Raw genomic sequence first — 15,000 nt, 5'->3', positions numbered from 1 at the left:
GAAGAACGATTCCCATACAATTACCCACTTAATACTTGTCTCTCACGCAATGTCATGATATTATGCCTCATACATGAAGTATTTAGCTACTGTTAAGATGCACAAACACATGCTTTCATTATTTTTCATTGACTTCTCGACTGAAATGTCTGCTGGCGAGTTGCACAAGTTTGTGAGTTTTAATATAAAGAACCAGCGAAAAAAGGAATTTATTTGAAGTATATAGTGGGCATCAGAATCGGAAGCAGTTAAGGTAATTCCTTAGTATTGCATTGCTCATCCCTACTGAGCACGATTTTCGCGTCATTAGCGCGCGCACATGAGCACGTGCGCATAAAAAACGTAAGAGATTTCGCTCAAACTAAACCCGATAGCGAAATAAATGCTCCTTTTCTCTCAAACGAGCACGTTGACCCGCGATTTTTTTTTTCAGGTATTTGCTAAGAACAGTCTAATAAAGAACATATCTGAAGAAGAAAAAAAGTTTGATAGTAGAACATGAATTTTTTTTGGAAAACAGGCGTACCGGGGTGTATTTTACCCAAGGCGAGGACTTCAAGCTAACCACGGAACTGTCCCAAAAAGTGCAATATTCCCACAACCAGGGAATCAAAGTCGGCGTAAATGAAGCATTACTGCTTATGTAAATAAAAGAAGCTTTATTTTCAAAATAAAATGTTGTGTCTTTGAAGTAACCAAGGCTTAATTCTGTATGAAGGTGATTCAAATTCTTAACGCCAAAACAGTAAAAATACCCCATTTTAAGAGCCTGCTGACGCGTAAACAAGCACGGTGACCCCACTTCTTTATTGCATTTTTTAAATGTTCATATCATGAATGTTAACTATGCCAAGTTTCCAAAAAAGTTTGATAGTAGAACAATTTCAAGGGAATTACCTTAATTTAGCAATGTTGTGGAAAGACAACCTGGGTACAACATTGATACCTGATAGTGATGCTGATATAGCAAAAAGTCAAATGCGCAGAGGGTTGCCAGGGGTAGATTTGCCCATACATTAACAATAAACTTGTGGTTGATTTGAGAGTGATTTCCCCTACCTCCTTCAGCTGTGAGGAAATAAAAGATGGATTAAACAAAGTGTCCAGATGTATAGCAGGATTTTTACAAAAAAGTTGCAGAATCCAGCAGTCTAACCCCTGCCCTTGGGATTTGATCACCATTGTTCTACTGACTGAGCTACAAGGCCAGAACGGGAGCAGGCAGTGAGTATGTGAGATGTTAATTCATAAGGACAAATTTGGCTTGGCCCAAGCCTAATTTAGGTAATTGTTAGTTGTTGTCCTTTAGTAGCATATTGAGAGTAATGATTCCAAGTTCAAGTTACAGTGTAGGCCTACACAAATGTAAAACTACTGTGAAGTTTTATATACCCAATTATTCCATCAGAGATCAACCCTAGTATTGGAATTGGGCCCACACAAGGACAGAGAAAACTCTGACCAGCGTGGGATTTGAATCCACAACCTTCAGATTTGATCACTGTTACTCTACCGACTGAGCTACAAGGCCAGAACAGTAGCAGGCCGTGGCTATGTGAGATGAATATAATAATGGTTCTAATAATGAATATAATTATGATGGTTCCAAAAAGCAAAGCATTTAACGATGCTTAAAGGTAAACCTGCCAAAGATTCTGTCTGCCAATGACCCTAACCTACTGCTACATGTATTTTACCCTGTGGAAAGAATGTTTTAGCTTTGACAAAAATAACTTTAACTGTCTTGGTACTCTGGCAATGATTTACCAACCTGGTCTGGAATATAAACTAATGTCCTGAGTCAACTTGCTTGCCCTGTTGGCAGATGGCCTTGGAGAAGCTGTCACTCGAAGTCTTGTGGGTGACCGGGGAGGAGAGGCTGGTGCAGTAAATGACGTATGGGAGGGTGATACTTTGGATCTTGGGGATATGAGGCTTCCATCACCAGATCTGTAACAGAGAAGGAATTGTTTTTAAAATTAGTATGTACACTGCTACAAGGTTGCTGCATTGTGTGGTAGCCCCATGTAAATGACTGAAGTCTGAATAAAGTTAGCCAATTATGTCAAAATAGTCAGTTTTACAGCTTTGCACCAAAAATGCAAAGTTCCACAGTAAAATAAAACTATACACTGGTTTGAACCTGATTAGATTGCTAATCACTGTCAACATCACCATAAAAATGGAAAGTTCAGTGAGGCTTTGTATGAATGACCCATGTATGTTATCATCTGAGTGTGGGTGGCAGCAAAGTTAGACAGCAAAGTAAACCCTATTATCCCCTGTAACTTGTTATCTTGGGAGCAGACTTGTGAGCAGGCTTTCTTACAGCTTGCTTAAATGAGGCAGAGTGGCCCAGTGGATAGGGCACTTGCCTTGAGATCCGGATATCCCGGGTTCAAGATCCGCTCTGAATTTGTTCCTGGTACCGGTAGTACCTGGCTCAACTTCCCAGCTGCACTAGTCTTGTAAATAGCCAACTGGCTTGTCTCCGGACAGTTGGGATTCTTAACAGTTGTTGTTCTGTTCTGTCGTTTCGGTGTGTTTCATTAGCCCCGAAAAGCCACTATGGGGAGCTGTCAATTAAGTGTGGACTGTATTGTCTTTACTAGCTAGTATTTTTTGGCATTGTGCTACACATAGTCGACAAGAAAGAACGTCTTACATTGAACATTGCATGGTGCAGTGGTTGTACATGTACATGTACTTGTAGTCTGTAGCTTGTATCTCTTTGGGTTGCAATAAATTTTGGTATCCCAATTCTCGCCAGGTAAAAATCCTCCAAATATATAATGTGAAATTCACACAATAGTACATTGTAAAAAATTACTTGCATGTAAGTACCCTAAAAGTCCATGTAGAAGCCACACTTTTTTCCTCAAAATTCAAATAAAAATCTGGGAGTGCAGCTTATCTATGGAAACATCTCTGAGTGGATTTTTCTATGGCCTAATAGGCCAGTTCCGACTTCATGTCTGCCTCCTCTTTGAGGCGAGTCTAAGTGCGAAGTTTTTGTTATGAAAATTAGGTTTAATTCATATGTAAAGTAGAACTAATTACCATCACAAAAAACTTCGCACTTAGACTCGCTTTGAAGAGGAGGCAGACATGAACTCGGAAATGGCCTATTACCATTCATAAAAACTTCTCAAGATGTTACTGAACTAGACCCTCCGAGAGCATACACTGGATTGCCCTTGGTACGTGTTTGTCCTCCTCAAATTTTCGTACTCATTCCAAAACACCCTAACAAATTATCAGTCCAGAAATGAAACACTACTACTTCTTAGGGCGATGCGTATCAAAATTTGACTGTTTGGTAAATGAGATGTTGTATATTAAGGATCTAACACCATCGCTAATTATCCAATCAGACTTGCTGAAGACAAAAATTTTCAATTAGGCTGAACAATACGGACATCTCCCTAGAGGATTGTACAAACTTTAAATTTATTCATTTCTGACTTTTTTCTAACCTACCTTGAAAATGACGCAGGATGCGTCAAAACGTCATTTTTTCATCACAACTTTTATTTTAAAATGAAGCAAATAATTCTTGATTGGCAAAAATTAGTCACATTTCCAATTATTTTTTTTTAACAAAAGACTGTGCAAAGTTGAGTGCAAATTAATATAGAGAGACAACAGAGATAACAGATGCATTCATGGTGTTCGATTCCTTCAATAAGTTTGTTGAACCCATATCAAACCAGACAAAGTTACCACAGAATTTGCCATTTGGGTTCAGTGTTGTACATTACACCACAGTTAGTAAAATATTTAGAAATAAAGATCACTACTCGATGGCCAATGGAAAGATACAATAATAATGTATTGTTGCGGAAGGCCATTATTCGTCACTCTTGTTTATAGAATTGACGTTCCATTCTTGAGCTCTATAAGGGTATATTTTGTTTAAAAATCCACTAAAACGTCATTCGCGTTACATCAACTTCGACACCATTGAAAGTTAATTAAATATTCTACTTTATAACATAACTTGAATAAAACACCCGTTCTAATTGGCCAATTGGTCATTTACTATTTGCCCATGGGTGCACGCTCGCTGACGACAGCTGACGTGCGATCTAACTTTCTGAGATTGTGGAAACAAGACAATGCCTTCACTAGCGTATCAGTCCTAATTTTCCAAGACATATTTTCCTCCTCATAGAATAGAGGTGAACCTCTAAAGAGCTCAACATAGAAAGATATAGCCCTGGCCCCAGTTGTTCAAAAGCCCATTAACACTAATCCCAGATTAAAATTAACCGAGGACTTTATTTCTCTACTCCTAAATGCTGTTCAACGCTGATATTTTGCAAAACTTTACTTTAGGAGAAGTCAATACTAAAAAACAAAAATAAGCAAAAGAAAGTTTCACCAAAACGTTAAAAACATGAAACAAAAGTTCACGCTAATCCTGGATTACCGGTAAGTTAATTGGCTTTCGAACAAGTGGGCCCTGAAGATTAATCAGCAGTGGAAAAGGAGGATTGAAGGTCTTAAAGCGACGAAAGAGCGTTTCATGTTTGATTTCCAAAACACAATCTGAACTCTGCTCAAATATTGAAGCCGAATCGCAGAATTTGAAATGGATTTTATGAGACCAGGGAAGATGCTACTGGAAGGTAAATGGTGTTTTGGAATGTCGATTTTCTTTTTGAGATTTATTTCATCAGCCATTTGAGCTGAAATAGTGTAACATCGCTTTTTTGGCTTGGAAAACTCGCACTGTTTGCGATAGGTTGATCGCTTTCAACAGAGGCGACGCATCTGCAAAGACAGTGAAACACGCAGGAGTGGTGTTAACGATTATGCTATAAAACAAATGGTAAATGGCTCAGCGTGCACTATTGAGTTATGGATGCACTTCGGAGTTTGCTAAGCACTCAAGAAGCTAGAGTCGCTCTCGGCTATCGCCTCGATGATGTCGTAGCTAAAACCAAAATTTCTTGCATCAATGGGTTACCATATTTTCTTAATTATGGTGCTTCCCGCATGCAGCTCCACTATAGCAAACTGAAAACACAATGTTGTTGATCATTGCCTTTTTCATGAGTGGTAGCTCTCAAAGGAGCCGTTTGTATCTTAAAGAGTTCAACTCTGATTCTTGTTCTCCAAGAGTTTTTCAAGCAATTAATTTCCACTTTACTCCAACAAAACAACACCAACCTCCACTCCACTCCCCCACAAAAGAGTTTACTATGATGTCCGCAGCCAGTATCTTTCCGCCACAAGCAAGAAAATACCAAGATATTCGCGAGTACTCGCGAGGCAAATTGCTGATCGTTTCATTATTTTTTTAATCACCTTCACAGCCCAGACTCCTCCCCACATTTCAAAGCTTGGCTGGCTACTAAACAAGAGTATTGTTTCGATCGCCTTCACAATTTCAACTCCATGGAGTGTTTTGAAGTGATGATCTTGAACAAAATCGCATTGAAAGAGCTCCTTAATTTTTTTGTAGTAAACTCTTAAGATGAAGGTATGACAAGTGAAATTTCGGTATCTACACTGTAAAGACTTAATTGAAATCAACGCTTGTAACAACCACTGTGTCAGTGTTTTGAAACCGTACTTGTTTGTCCTTGTTTGTTTACAAATAGAAATTCAAGTGAAGCTATGATCCTCCCAGTTATGAAAGCAATTTTTGCAATTGTGTAGAGAAGCCTGAAAAATTCAGGACTTCAACTGGGTTTGAACCCGTGACCTCGCGATACCGGTGCAACGCTCTAACCAACTAAGCTATGAAGCCACTGACGTTGGGAGCTGGCCATTCGTGGGTTCTAATGTTCCCGTGAGGAATGAATCAATGATGAAATGACATATGAAATGGATCATATATGAACTGCGGATATGACATCAAGCTCCCAACGACAGTGGCTTCATAGCTCAGTTGGTTAGAGTGTTGCACCGGTATCACGAGGTCACGGGTTCAAACCCCGTTGAAGTCCTAAATTTTTCAGGCTTCTCCTCTACGCAATTGCAAAAATTGCCTTCATAACTGCGAGGATCATAGCTTGACTTGATTTAATATCCGCAGTTCATATATGATCCAATTCATATATCATTTCATCATTAAATAGAAATTCATTGGAACTTCAAAGTTTGTTGTCTCTAATTTGTTTTTCAAAATTTGAGCTTCCAAATTGCAGCTGCAGCTGATGCATGGACCTTTACAGTATTTTAATGCCTTTCATTACCCTGATTATCGAAAAAGCGAACAAAGTATTAGCAGTATTGAATCACCTGGTAAGACATCGCGTTTTTGCAAGGAAATCAGTCTGCACACACAAAGTATCATCTGATCTTGCATTCCAATTCTGTCCTGTGCAGTCTGGTGTTTCCAGAGTGGTAAACTGTGCCACCAATTGTTTGTATCTGTCCCTTTCTTCCAGTCGAACCACCTGTTTACAAAGAATCAGTTACTGAGACAATTGAATGGAGCACTTTAACTATATTCATTAATCCTCTAACACCTGATGGTTCAAGAAAGTCTGGTCACCTAGGTCAGGAATGTGTTCAAATATTGACAAGAATTAGACATACATGTTGTGTCCTTTTACATTCTCGACGCACTAAAAAGAACTATAATTCTTGTAAGTTGATATAAAAATAATTCATGATTAAAAAGTTGTGATCCACCATATAAAAAGTGTCAAATCACTGAATCTAAGAACCAATGAAAACACCCACATGTCCTTTGACGTCATGAAAGTTTTCCTGAGGCATCCGACACATCCTTTCTTGTTGGAAGCATGCAGCCATATGAAATTACTGCACATGGAAAGTTGAAATGGTTCCATTCGTTTTTACAATAATAAAATTATTTATGAGTCCTCCGATAAGTAAAAACAGTTACTATTCCTTTAAAATTTCTGTATCTTGCTTGTGTTATGTTTCGACAAAGTCAATGGCCAATGATTTGGTTTTACCAACGGATATTAAATGTAAATTGACCACTGTACAGAGATTCTAAACTGACGTTTCGAGCTCGAAACGTCAGCTTTTAGAATCCCTGTACCGTGGTCAATTTACATTTTCAACTCCGTAAATAAAACCAAATTTTTTGTATACTACTTCCCCGCCGACGCAGCACCGCAGTTTCTTTAGAAACTACCCCTGTATTCAATGGCCAATTTTCTTCCTTTCTGTAAAGCAGCTTTCTGTGTTCCTTGCCTCTGGTGTATGCACTCCTTGATATCTTTCCCAAGTAGATGCTGTTACATCTGTATATCTCTTACAAATTATTACTTCTATACATTACACTTTATATATCGCACAGCCCTTTCCCATCTGTTCTGCAAACTAGGTAGTCCTCTTTCACATTGTTGTAGTTTATGTACATGTACATGTAACTGGATCAGACCCCTCCAGCAATCTCTTAATTGCAGTACCAGCCTTCTTGACCACGTTGATCTTGAACCGTTTTTGCTGTATCTCTTTTGCTACTTTCTCTGTAGCTGGAGTTAGGTGTAGCAAGTACAAAGATGACTGCCTTGTTTCTGCCTCTCTTATACCATTTGCTTTTCGTTTTCACTGCATTGTATTTCTTGCTTTTTTACCTGTATCCTCCAGTCTCTGTGCTTATGTAACGGCCATTCTCCTCCTTGATCAGCTTCCTTTTTACGCCTTACACCTGAACTTCTCACTGTAACCCGAGTTCTGTATCCTAAGGACCGTCTCATCAACATTTCCCTTAATTTTGTTTGATCAGCATCATTGTTCTTTCATCACTGCTGATCCCTTCATCCTCTCTAAGGGAACTTTCATTCACAAAGGTCTGACCATCCTTGTACCTCATTCCAGGGGGTGTTACCAGTACAGCCAAGTTGATAACATCCACATACTGCTTGTTCATTTTAGTGTGTCGAGTGTGAAAAAATATGACACATGTACAGTATCGCTTAAAAGTACATTGTAAGTCATCAGTTTTGTCTTGTTTCTTGCAAGACAAGATGAGAATCACTGAAGTGGCAAGATTGGCATAAAGTTTGATAAAAGTCTGACAGCCACACGAACGTTTGCAAATTTAAACGACTAAATGATGCTCTTGTCGAGGATGAAACAAGAATCAAAATTACCATACTGTTAAAACCGAAAAAGATATCATGTCAATTGAGTAACATTCCATGTTTTTACTGCGGTGGTGTGAAATTCTAAAATGATCAGATGCCTAAATAGCCGTATGAAATAAAGTGAATTCCAATAGTTTGTGTTTTTGCTATGATTTAATTGATACTAAAAAAATTGCATTTTAATCAGCAAAAATGCAGGAAAAAATTCTGGCTTACAAAGATCGAGAATAGTTCTAACATTACCAACACTTAAAAAACTTATTTACAAGGTAATGGTGTTTTAAATATTTCCATCCCTTTCTAATTCAACTCAAGACTTGAACAAAAATTAAACTTAGATGTCCGAAAATAATTGATACTGCACTTTACATCCAGCCCCTCTTTCCTTCGCAAAAATATGTCAATTACAACAATGCATTTGCAAATTTATAATTATCGCGAAATTGAAATGCCAACAGATAGATTATTCCTTTTAGTAGGCACAGTATGGCAATTAATTGTGACTGTTTTTAGCTTGAAGGATTTATTGCGCGTGATTATTTTATGTTTCTTCTGCCCATGGCTTTCCGAGATGTCCAATTCCACCAGAAAAAAGAAGAAAAAGCAAAATAAGTAGCCAACAAATTTATAGCGTCAAAGTGGGAGAGGAAAAAACGCAGCGCCCTACTCCATGGAGTACCCTACGGAGTAACTAAATGGAGTACTCCTAAAATCATTTCTTCGTCAAATTCGATACTTAATCAACATGGTGAGGCATTTAGATGCACACCCCTTTATTTAGTTCGAGCTTTCCAACTCTCCTATTGTTACAGTTTGATGCAGTTCACGAATTGGCTGCCATCTTGAAATTTCGTAGGTACTTCATGTATCCCTTATTGTAGTGTATTTAAATATTCACTTCTGTATACCCATATAGACCCATGTATGTATGCCCATAATATACCCATTTATTAAATGACTAACTCCGTGAGCAGGCAAGATGGAGCGATACTGCCCGCTTGGGATTTCTCGCTTGGTCGCGCAAAACCAAAGATCATTTTTTGGTGTTTTAAAAATCCAATGTTTATGCAAATGACAAAAACCAGGAAAAACATGCGAACTGCATATTTCACAGGGAAATTGAGCATTCCAATTTCTCACTACGGAGAAATGATCGAGTTCATTAAATTTCAAGGTAAGCTGTTAATTTCGCATTTTTGTAGTCGAATGATTTCATTTTGTCAATGACTATGTCCAGCATGAGGAGTTAAGTGCTTGTGTTTGAATTCCCATGTGTTGTGTGACATGATCTGATCTATTTTTTTTTTGGCGAGACAATCGGCTACACTTTCGATCTGTCAAAGCAAATTTCAAGTATTGGTTTGTTTATCGTGGGTGAAATGACAGAGAATCCAACGGTGAAGTATGTTAAATTTTTGTTTTGGGCAACCCTGTTGATGTTAATTCCTGGCACGCATGTGTCATCGCATTGGTTCTTGTTTTGCACGGAACCTGTCTGTTTTGCAAATTATGCAACTTTTTTTGGAGTTCGTGTTTAAAATAATGTGTTTAACATGAAAATTGAATGTCTTTAATCGCTTGATTATTAACATTGGCCATGGTGAAGTAACGGGCTGATGATGAACTGTGTATCGATCGCTAATATTTGTTTACTCTTTTGTTCCTAAATTACACCTCAAGTGTTGATAAAATAAATGATGCTCTTTTACGGAAAATTGAGATTCAGGTCGGTTTTTTTTTTGCTGTGGAGGTCTAGATCATTTATCAACTGGAGCCAACAGTTCCTACAGCATACAGATTCCTCGAGATGTTCTGATCGATGAATCAACGGTCATAACAGAAATTGATCATTTTATTTTAAGAACATATTCGAGGGGAGGGGTAAGACTTTATTTTTGTGCAATTTAGAAATCTAAAAGGGTACTGCAGCAGCAATTAAGAGGCAATAGATCGTCAGAATATTAATTCTTGAATATTAATTAGCTGGTCCCCCAAAATTTTGCAAATTTGGACCCCCAGATTTTTCAAGAAGGGGTCCAGAGGACCCCTAAATTTGAAATCCAGGATACATCTCTGATAACCCATAGGTATGCCCCTGTAGTGTACAAATAAAGTTTTCCATTCCATTCCATAAGGGTATATAGGAATAAGGTTTGTATGAATATTTGTCTAAAAGCACACTACAATAATGGACACACAAAATACCTACGAAACTTGAAGATGGTGGCCAATAGACCAATTTACAGTTGAAGCTAAGTTACCTGGCCTAAGAATGGAAGCGAGGCTGCCGGTGACCCTGTTTTGATACAAACCTTCATGCTTTTTGTAATGTTAACATGGACTTTTTAGAATTACAATAACACAATTTACATGATAAAAGCAATGGGGGCTGTATCAATACAAGGTTACCGGCAGCCTCGCAGCCATTCATAGGCTAGGTCGCTGAGCAAACAACTGTAAAGTGGCCTGTTCGTGAACTGCATCGAACTGCAACAATCCGAGAGCTAGAAAGCATCTGAATACCTCGCCATGCTGAGAAAGTATTTAATTTGACCAATAAAAGATTTTTAGGGGTACTCTATAAAAGTACTCCATAGGGTACTCCATGGAGTAGGGATCAGCGTTATGTCCTCTCCCCATCAGAATATGTGGCGTTGGTGACATGATAAACAACCGGACGAACCATCTGGCTCTGGCCTGAAATGAAAACCCTGTATAAACAATAACAAGAGAATGCATTTTGAAGTCATTTTCACAAAAGCTATGCCATCAAAATTTTTTTCAAACCACTTACTCTCAAAGTTCACGTTATACAAGATAAATTAATACAAGCTAAGGCTGTTGCGCAGCTGAAATGTGCATCAGTTTTGTCACCGCGTTGGAGCCCAATAAACTTGAATTTGAAAGACAATACACTATTTTACAGTTGTGTGCTTTGTTACCTCGCCTTTGAAGGACAGTGAGGCTGGAGTTGACCTTGCTGCTTTTCTTATGTTAACGGTGTTGTTCTTGTGCTAATTAGTAGGAATTTACGTAAGAAAAGCAGTGAGGTTTCTATCAAAGCAAGGTCAATTCCAGCCTCACTTTCACTCAAATGCCAGGTACATAACTAAGCTCACAACTGTAAAAAAATGGTCTATTTTTTAATGGCAGTTAGATGGATTAAAACTTAGTTACTGAAGAAAATCTATCAATTAAAGGTTTTTACATGCTGCAATGCAAGTTTATCGAAAAATTTCTCCTTAACATCAACTTCGAATCAAAGTATGTACTGTAGATTCCATGGGCAGAGTGGTGGTTTGAATGTAGACATGCATTTGGAATGCAAGAGTGTCACAATAATACATGTACATGTACATACACCGCCGCCAACCGCATTAATTTTTCCATGAAACTTTTAGAGTTGGGTGCTCTGTTTTGGAGCGTGAGCTTCTTCTTGAATATGTTAATCTTCGGAAAAGTTCACGTTCATGTAGATACTTAAAATTTTTTGAACCGTGTTGTCTCTTGAGAGGAGACTTTTGTCTCTTGCGACTCCTGCGACCGGGTGGTAACTTCCCTTTGAGCTGTAACATGTATGTCTAATTCTGGACAATTTATCTTGATACCCTGTGATCATGGCTTTTGTTTACACTACAATACAAAACTTCAAGGGAATTAGACAAAGGTTCAAGTTATTGAAAGACTGAATCCTTGGAAGCTCGGGACAATAGGACAGTGTACAGTGTATAAAGTGGCAATGCTGATAATTACCAGTACATGTATAACAATAACTGAATGTTATGTACATGTTACATTACAAAAATAATATTACAGTAATCAACATAATTTATAATGAGAAGCGAAACAATTAAGTTTAAAGAAACAGGAGAAGACTGTGGGTTCCGCTCTAAGCTGGCAGAGTTGTGTCATGCTCAAAAAGCCTAATAATGCACAGCTGCACCAGGTTCAAATATTCCTTTTTTTTTTAGAAAAAGATTTGAGTCATCCAAATTAAATAATATGTACGTGTACAGATCTATTATAGAACATGACTTCAGGAGAATTTGATAATTATCATTAATTATTTTATTAGTACAATAATTGAACAGACACCTCGCATTACTTTTCGCATTATTTTTTGAAAATGGATTTGCCTTAAATCACAAATCATGTAGTGTACAATGTACATGTAAGTCCAGTTGCATCTTCCTATTTACCCGGACACATTCTTAAGCATTGATAAGTTAATACAATAAAAGTTATGCATAAATACAATAATGTTAGGATAAGTCGTACTGTGGTTACCCTCTCTGCAGTACTTATAAATCTGGAGCTCCTATTAACAGGTGATTTCCTTGTAGGAGTCTGTCGCCTCTGTCCATAACGTTTGGAAAAAACGCTTGGTTTAGGAGCATCGGGGAGATTCCATGAGGCAACTGCTGTTGTATTATGATATTGTGATGGTCCATTAGCTTTTCTGTCTGAGATGTCCTTATATTTGGATGCTATTGAAAAGAGAGCAATTTTATTAATCAGTAGCACAATCATGACTCCATTTTGCATTACATACCGGTAGGTAAAAAAACCTTGAAATACTAAAATGCTAATTTGTTTCTGTATGTCCACTTTTGCTTTCAATGTTTGTTTCAAGCAAATTCATGCAAAAAGTTACAGTTATGCCATATAGAAAGCAGTTTTTCCATTTACCAATAATCCTTTGTAGGCATGGCCTATTTCAGAGTCTGGCCTTTTTCTTCTAGAATAAAGAGTTATTTACATGCAGCAAATTATAATTCTACAAATTTAGGGAAAATACATGTTGGCTTTGATAATCAGGGCTGCTATGTTCTGATTCTGAGCAAATGTTTCTCCATTGAAATTCACTCAGCTACATGTACATCAAACACGTGCTTGATCACGCTGAATTGTATTGCATAATTTATTTTAGCCCTTAAGAATTGCTTGGCACACCCCGATTGTTTTTTTGTCACAAGAACGAAGCAAAACATTTCATCTCTACCTGAGTTATGGAAGATTTTGGGGGGAAGCGTGCTTGTGGAGGTTTCATTACGCTTAATGAGCACAGTATTATAGCGCAAAATGTTTCAGCATCGCAGAGGGATTGCAGGATACCCGGCCCACCAAATGTCTTACTTAAAAAAGCTGCCACCGCGATCCGCAGTCCCGAAGTTGATGAATGAAAAGTGTTAAAGGGCAAGCAGTGAAATTAACTGCCACCACGGTCCGCAGTCCCGAAAATCGATGTGTGAAAAGTGTTAAAGGGCAAGCAGTCAAATGAACTGCCTCCATGGTCCACAGTCCCGTAGTCATTACATGAAAAGTGTGAAAGGGCAAGCAGTCAAATGATGTGCCACTGCAGTCCACAGTCCCGAAATTGATGTGTGAAAAGTGTTAAAGGGCAAGCAGTCAAATGAACTGCCACAACGGTCCGCATTCCCGTAGTCGATGAATGAAAACTGTTAAAGAGCAACCAGTAAAACGCACTGCCACCGCAAAATGAAAGCTAGCATTTTACGAGAATGCTTAGGCCTAATCACTGAAGCGAGCGCTTAGGCTTAATCAATAAACGAGTGCTTTCCTCTTCACATGATCTCGTGAAAAGTGTAGTTTAAACTGAACCGCTTTATTACGAGGAATGTTTAGGCCTAATCACTGAAGCATGCGCTTAGGCTTAATCAGTAAACGAGTGCTTTCTTCTTTACACAATCTCATGAAAAGTGTAGTTAACCAAACTGCAAAATGAAAGCTAAAATTTTACGAGAATGCTTAGGCCTAATCACTGAAGCGAGCACTTATGCTTAATCATTAAACGAATCCATTCTTCTTCACAGGATCTTGTGAAAAGTGTAGTTAACGGAACAGCAAAATGACAGCTAAGGAGCGATTGCAGAATACCCAGTGCAGAAACTGTTTCAGTCTTTTTAAAATTGTTCTAGATACGTCCTTTGCATTTTGACACGGAGTCTGTCACATAAAGCCCATTCATCTGACATGGTTTATGTTTGTATTTTGAGACGTGTGCCGAGCCGTATCGACCTATTTTAGAAAATGCCTTTCAAAAAAATGTGAAGCATTACAACGAAGGGTCGGTACAAACACGTTGTTTTTGAAGAAGTTCTAGTAAAGAAAAGTGTGTGAAGGTTGTTGTGGGCATTTTCCTTTGTTATTCTGATATGTAACCTGAATTTCGTAAGATTTTGCGTGTTATAAGCAGAGCAATAATATTATTCAAAATACTCTTGCGCGGCCATTGTTTGTGTTACATGTTACATGAACATTCAGTCACTTTTTTCGGGAACATAAATTTTTTTTCAGGTTTATTTTGAGGATACAACTTAAGGACGTTCGCGCCCATTGCTACTGCGCATTTTTTGGCGCACGTAATGCACACATCATGCATCGCAGACCACGAAGGTAAACATGATGCTAAAGGTGCAAACATTTTCCACAAGAATGGAATGTGACCGCATGTGGCATCATGGGATAGCTGTGAACCCAGGTCTTCTCGCAATGTCGTGACAGTGCAAATAGACAATCACTTTGAGAACTTCCCAGCCATTTTACTCTCTTGAATGCTCAGTGACCCGACCCATAGATTACTTCCTTTCCTGATTTTGTCCATTTTAACAAAAAAACAAAAAAAATCTGTATGTGAGAAGTTACAAATATTTCGCCTTTTATGCTCTCGTGCGACCAAAGGTTTCTTTCTTAGACTAATATGTATTGTTTTTCAAGGTCTATTTCACCTCAGAAAAAGACATCAGCTGCAAAAGTTTGTTCAGTTATGTTGAATTGAGTATGTTTACCTGATCTAGCTTTTTTATTGCTGACAGTTGTAAGCTAAGATCCTCTTAAAATAACGCAATCTTCTAAAAGTGTATCTCATGATTTTGAAAACAAGCGCGGTGTCCTCCCA

The 15,000-nt window shown here is 38.1% G+C and overlaps 1 protein-coding gene across 1 annotated transcript in view; it reads right to left on the bottom strand.

Annotated features, from left to right (window-relative positions):
• The window catches only part of LOC138043092 (sentrin-specific protease 1-like), a 56,183-nt gene that overhangs the window by 12,607 nt on the left and 28,576 nt on the right, over positions 1–15,000 (bottom strand). The window contains exons 6-8 of the mRNA XM_068889253.1: positions 12,369–12,568; positions 6,253–6,410; positions 1,772–1,950 (exon numbers count right to left, since the gene is read on the bottom strand). Of these exons, the coding sequence (XP_068745354.1) occupies positions 1,772–1,950; positions 6,253–6,410; positions 12,369–12,568 (537 nt within the window). The remainder of the gene's footprint in view (positions 1–1,771; positions 1,951–6,252; positions 6,411–12,368; positions 12,569–15,000) is intronic.

Source organism: Montipora capricornis, chromosome 1 (genome assembly GCF_036669925.1).
Source record: "Montipora capricornis isolate CH-2021 chromosome 1, ASM3666992v2, whole genome shotgun sequence".
NCBI classification, from domain to species: Eukaryota; Metazoa; Cnidaria; class Anthozoa; order Scleractinia; family Acroporidae; genus Montipora; species Montipora capricornis.
The sequence above is the reverse complement of the archived record's forward strand: the minus strand, read 5'-3'. Positions and strand labels throughout refer to the sequence as shown.